This window comes from Geospiza fortis, unplaced genomic scaffold (genome assembly GCF_000277835.1).
Source record: "Geospiza fortis unplaced genomic scaffold, GeoFor_1.0 scaffold662, whole genome shotgun sequence".
NCBI lineage: Eukaryota > Metazoa > Chordata > Aves > Passeriformes > Thraupidae > Geospiza > Geospiza fortis.
Window position 1 is genome coordinate 835,016 of NW_005054450.1, and position 6,151 is coordinate 841,166.

General features: G+C 48.5%; 1 protein-coding gene across 1 annotated transcript in view; it reads right to left on the minus strand.

Moving 5' to 3' along the window:
• ENO1 (enolase 1) overlaps positions 1 to 3,103 on the minus strand; it is an 8,487-nt gene extending 5,384 nt beyond the window's left edge. The window contains exons 1-2 of the mRNA XM_005427682.2: positions 2,994 to 3,103; positions 1,604 to 1,699 (exon numbers count right to left, since the gene is read on the minus strand). Coding sequence (XP_005427739.1) covers positions 1,604 to 1,699; positions 2,994 to 3,078 — 181 coding nt within the window. The 5' untranslated portion in view covers positions 3,079 to 3,103. The remainder of the gene's footprint in view (positions 1 to 1,603; positions 1,700 to 2,993) is intronic.
• Between the last annotated feature and the right edge of the window lie 3,048 nt (positions 3,104 to 6,151).

Here is a 6,151-nt window from a genome sequence, read left to right on the forward strand (position 1 = left end):
TCATCCGAGTGCCAGGCTGCACTGGGAGCACATCCATTACCTGTGTGCACAGTGCCGTGGCCAGGAACTCGTTAACATATTTAACAGCTCTGGAGACACCTGACAGAAGCCAAACAGACACCCGAGTCAAGGCACAGGTGAAGACTCAGCCAACCCACAGGAATGCAGCAGAGGACACAAAGAGGCAGCAGGAGCCTGGCACTGAGCACTGGACCAGAGACAAAGGCTCAAAGAGCAGAGGAGGCTGTGCAAGGCTCTGTTTGGGCTCCACACCCAGGTCTCTGTAACTCTGCCATCACCACTGCCAGCCCAAACCTCAAGGGCCTGAACAACAGCATTTAGGGAAGGTTTTAGGATGGGCTCTCCTATCAACAGACAGAATCCAGGAGTAAGGCAAGGGAAAAGGTCTCCCCAGCAGTTACACAGGCAGCAGCTCAGGCACTTCACTACCTGACACTATTTTGTAACACTGCTATAGCATCACCTTATTTACTGTGCAGTGTTTAAAGACCTCCAAAAACCTAAGCTTCAGAATGATGAATGCTATTTGACTGCATTCTAAGCAATATTAATTGCTTTTCCAAATGGTCTATGTCTGCAGACTTCTATTACAAAAGGCCTAGCAGCTATCTGCAACTCTTCCCATTTGATAATTATTTTTTCATAACTTGTGTTATTTCCCAGCTGACAAAGCCCTTCAGCTACAGCCTGTTAAGCACAGTCTAATTAAATGCCATTAAGAACTGCCCATAGGATCAGACTTAACAGGCCTAAGCACACACACATTTAGCACAGTGAGGTAAATACACATTTATTCTTTGCAAGAAAAGTGCCCTGGGTAAACAGCACAAGAGCCTCAGGTTTTTGGGGCATTCAGTCATCCAGGCATTTATTCTCTGTTAAGGCATTAACAGCCATGAATCTTCTAAGACAAGGCTCTCCAAGTTCAATTCAGCTATCCACTTTAACTGTTCTTTCTTAAAAGGCAAAAGATATTTCAGCTTCTTTTCACCTGACTGGCAGGTCAGCAGAGCTGCACATTCAATGGACAGAGCTGGCATAAAACCTCAGGTTCGGGATTCAACATGCTGGGAGATCTAAGGAGTCTGCAGTCTCAGAGCTGACAGATTTAAGGGCTCTGGGAAAATCTGATCTATGAAAAGACCTTGTGACTACCTGCAGGATGACTGAGGCTTTTGGAGCTGGCAGTTCAGATGCCCTTACCACACTGGTAAAGCACTCTGCACTCTGCCACGCACCAACACAAGGGGCAAGAGGAGCAGGGTAACAGAATACACCTGGACACCCTGTACCAGAGACATTATCAGCTGGCTGGGTGTGCCCAGCTCCATGCAGGGGCCCTGCCCTGCAGCACGAGGCAGCTGCACTGCTGGAGGCAGTCACCCTGCAGGTCATGCCCAGCAAACCAACCCTGCCCCCTCCGCTTTGCCTCTGCCCAGCTCAGCCCACGCCTGACAGGAGCTGCTGTCTGTCTGTCCCTGCCCAGCTGCCAGGCCTTGTGCAGGACACAGACAGTGGGACAGGAGCCCAGCAGTGCCAGTGCCTGTCCCAGGGCACTCTGGGTGCCCAGGCCCAGCTGTACCTTTGCCCATGTAGCGTGTCTTGTCATTGTCACGGAGCTCCAGAGCCTCGTAGATTCCAGTTGAGGCACCGCTGGGAACAGCAGCTCTGAACAGACCTGTTCACAACAGCAAAAAACACCTTGGCACACTCAAACACTAAACATCCCCCAGCCAGACAGCATCCCAGCCCTGCAGCTGGAGAGGGAGTCTCCAAACCACACCTCTGCTCACATACACAGTGATCCCACAAGGGCTTTCTGCTCATTTACAGCATCACCAATTTATCAGCATCTCCCTCACACTCACTGACCAACAGCAAACTGACTCCTCCTCTTCCACTGGCATTTCAAGAGTTAAGGAAGGCATCCATTCCCCTTCCAAAAAGGACAGCTTCATTCACTGGATCTGCTTTTGAGCTCAGGCAAGGCAAGCTCTTAAATTCTTCTAGGATATGGCATAAAAGGGACAATTAGGAGACCTATTTTGTTAACAGGAGTTCTGAGCTCTTCTGGCAACAGCAGAGCCACCCAGACAGCCCATTCCTTCAGCCAGGGATGCTGAACTTGGAACCAATCTGCACACTGGAGCCTGCTCTGCCTGGGGTTCAAGATGCCAACTTCAGCCTCCAGTCTCTCCCTTATCCCACTAAATCAAAGAGCTTAGTGGGGGCAGTCTCATTAAATGACTGCATTAATCTTTTGAGGCAGAAAGATCAGCTCTTTAGTCAGTGTATTACAGCCATTGTGTTTGCTCATTCCACCAAATCACATTGGTATGAGCTTGCACAATGCTTTTGTCAGATCCTATCAGATGTGGGATGAACAGCTAACAAACCAAGGGAAAGTCCTACAATAATTAAAAATATAAGATGTTACATGTGAAAGCCCAATTAGGCATGTTCTTCAGTCATGCCCGAGTACTTGGGCAGAGGAGAAACCATTACCCAAAACTCAAATGTGCAGCAGAAGACTGTGTCATTACAGAAAGCCACTGCAGACAAATTGAGAATTAAACCTCAAGTGTACTCATACAGAGTGTGAGGAGCACTGACCACCAGGGCCATTAGCAGCTGCTCAAGAACACAGTTTCCAAGTGCTGTCCCAGTTTATACTGGGGCAGGGGAAGGAGGGCAGGTTTGGAACAGCTCTCCCACAGTTTAGGCTGTAAGAAGCAGCACCTGCCAAAAGACCCTGCACTGCCCAGGCCAGGAACTTGAGCTCAGCAAACTCATCCAACAGAATGAGGCAGAGGCTTTTTCTGCAAGTCTCACAGCAAGTTCCAACAAGTTTTATGTGTGGAGGAAGAATTCAGCACAGTTCCACTGCTAGGACAGAACTGGCTGTACACTTCTGCCTGCTCAGGTTCTATCAGCTCTAAGCCAGGGATGAACACCTGCAGCTGAGGACTCACCTTTGTTGGTGTAGAGGTCTACCTCAACAGTGGGATTGCCACGGGAGTCAAAGATTTCACGGGCATGGATCTTGGTGATAGACATCTTTAGTACCTGAAAAAAGGAGCTTACAATTACTCACTGAATGGTTTGGGTTGGAAGGGACCATAAAGCTTAATCCATCCCACACCCTGCCATGAGCAGGGACACTTCCCACCAGAACAGGTTGCTGGATGAGCCTCATCCAGCCTGGCCTGGAACATTCTCAGGGATAGGGCAGCCACAGCTTCTCTGGGCAAGCTCTTCCAGTGTCCCATGACTTTTATTATTAAAAAAAAAATCACTTCCTTATGTGCAAGGGACAATCTCTTGATGTTTCCAAATGACTTGAAGTGCAGTATCATCAGACCCAAGACAGCAGCAGGAGCAGATGACAAATCTAAAGGAACTTCACCTCATCATGTCAGAGCAGCGAAAAGCTCCCAAAACAGCAACTCTCTGCTATCAGTTAAGAGTTCTTTTTGATAAGAGACCTGAGTGCAACAGCTCTCAGCATGCACAGAGTGCTCTTAGTATGCACAGCAGCTGCTCAGAGCCAAACGGAGCCAATGACGAAAGAGAAGCAGCCACAGCTCTCATTAAAAACTTGCATTAATAGTTACACCCTGTTGAGCATTTACAGGAATAGTTTTTCCTCTTAACTTTTCATCTTAAAAGGAATAAAAATCTCCCATGTCTTTTGAATACTTCCTTTCTCCCTTCTCACCTTTATCCACTTCAGAAAACAGCAGTAAGGGAATTCTTACATAAGCCCAGCTACATTTTAAAAATCAAGTCATACACATGCCTGTAAGCCATTGACTGGCACCAAACCCAGCCCATCTGCACAGAAGAAAGCTCAGCCTCAGAAGCAGAACTATCTGGAAGCTGATTTTTTGGCAAGCCAATGTGGGTGGCAACCCTGTTTACAGAAATGGTCATGAATCCTTCCACAGTTACTGCAAAGTTAGAAAAACATGACCTTAGCAATGCTGCTGCTGGTTCACAGTCAGTGAGTGAGGGGGTGGCTGCACACTCTCGTTCCTCCCCCCTAGCAAACTCTGCCCTCCCCAGGTCAGAGGCACAGGCAGCCTCTGCTCTCCCCGTGTCCCTTCCAGCTGTCCTGCCCCTGCATGCTGTCTAAGATTTCAGTCAGACCCCCACACTGACACACGATATGACTAAAATATGAAACAAGACAGCTTCTTCGAGCTGACCTTCATGCTGTCACTACCTAGCTTCAATCAGGGAACACACAAGCTAGAAATAAATCCCTGCAAGTCTCTGCTTATCAGTCCCACCCACACCAACACTCAGCCCTCTGCAGATGCACTGAGCAATGGCTAACAGGAAGAATGCCCACTTATCCAAAAAGGGCTTTCAGAGTTTATCAGGCTGGCACCTGCTAAACCTTACTTTCATTTTTAGAACCTTGGCTTTGCCACAGAACTTGAGGTGGCTCATTCTTTGAGAGCATAGCCAGTTCCCAGGACCCCTGAGTGCAGTGCTGCAGCTGCTTGCTGACCTTCAGGAATACACACTGCAAGAACTTCCACTGGAAATGTCTGCCAGGTCAGACATTACTCAAGCTTCCCTGACAAAGGACCACGAGTCCCTCCCTTCTCTGCAGAAAGAGGCATTTCACAGCACTGCATCACCCCAGAAATCCTTGATGATCCTTTTGCAAACTCCCCACTCCTATGCTCAAGAAACAACTCTCCCTTTGAGCTAGAGGGTAAAACTGATGCTGTTTAGCTGACCACGATGTATTCTGCCTCAACTGAATCAGTCAACTCACCTAGAACACAAGGGTCAGCCCCTGTGTGCCCAGGTTCAACCACAGAAATGCTGACTGAAGGCAGAGAGGTCACAGCAGCACTGCCTGCCCAGACCTTTGTCCTCTGCCAAACACGCAAACACCCCGGTGGTATTTAACGAGCACACTGCCTTAAACCTTTTTTTGCAGCATAATCTGCTGACAAGGTCACTGTCTCCCTTCAGGGGAAGCCACACACTCCAGCTTGCCTGGCCTACTCCAAGAGTAAGTTACAACCCCTGCCAGCTCCGAGGACCTTCTTCACTACCAGCTCAAGTCTAAGAAATCACCACTTTTTCCTCACCTAACCCTGCACAGGCAATGTAGTACTCTCAACTGGAGATTACTCCAATTGATAATTATTTGAATTATAACAAAAGATTTTTTTTTTACACCAAGCCCTGTCCTTGTGAGCTATCTTGCAGCCACACTTCTCTAAAATCAATATGAGGTTAAGGCTGAGCACTGCAAGCATCTGAATGGAGATTTAAAAAGCAACACTAAAGTTTAGCCATAGAAATAACTGCCCTAGTGAGTGTCCTATTACAGGCCTGCCACATTTATCAGTGGAAGCCTCTCTTGACACTTAAAGGTCCTCATGACCCCAACTCTCATACCACCAGTGCTCTGAAAAAAGCCGAGACCTTTGAGTGCACTCTATCAGATCCCAACGTATTAACTCCCCTGCCAAAGCACTCCTAGAAACTGGACAAATGTGCACATTCCATCCCTGCTCCTCTGCACTCCACGGGGCATTAATCCACCTCTACAACATGATCCAACGGGTTCTAAAGGATGCCTGGCAGGGAGCAAATCACAGACACGTTCAACCACTTTCTCTCTCTGTGCTTAGTAAGATGGAGGCCTGAAACTGCGTTGGCTCATCTCCTGTGGGTTTGCATGACAAACTTCAGTACTTCCTGCCAGGCTCGGCGAGCCATGGCCCTACCCTGTGACTCAGCAGGCGAGTAACGGAGCAGGAGAGAGCCCAGGATCCTCTCTGGCAGCCCTGCACGAGGCAAGATGGTTATAACAGCAGCTCCTTATCCACACCTGCACATCCAGGTGCCTCCCCCTCCAACCAGCGCTGCCCTGGGATAACCAGCACCTAAATACCCCTAACAGACCTCAGGCACAGACGCATTGCTAGCAAACGTTAAATATTTGAGATGGGAAGCTGAAGGAAATCCACTAAAGAGGGGAAGGTCCAAATCACCGCACGCAATCCGAGAGCGACTGTTAATGATTAAAAGAAAGAGGTTAAATTCTGCGTTTGAGGATGCCTTGACCCACCACATCCCCGATTCCGCCCCCGCCCTGACC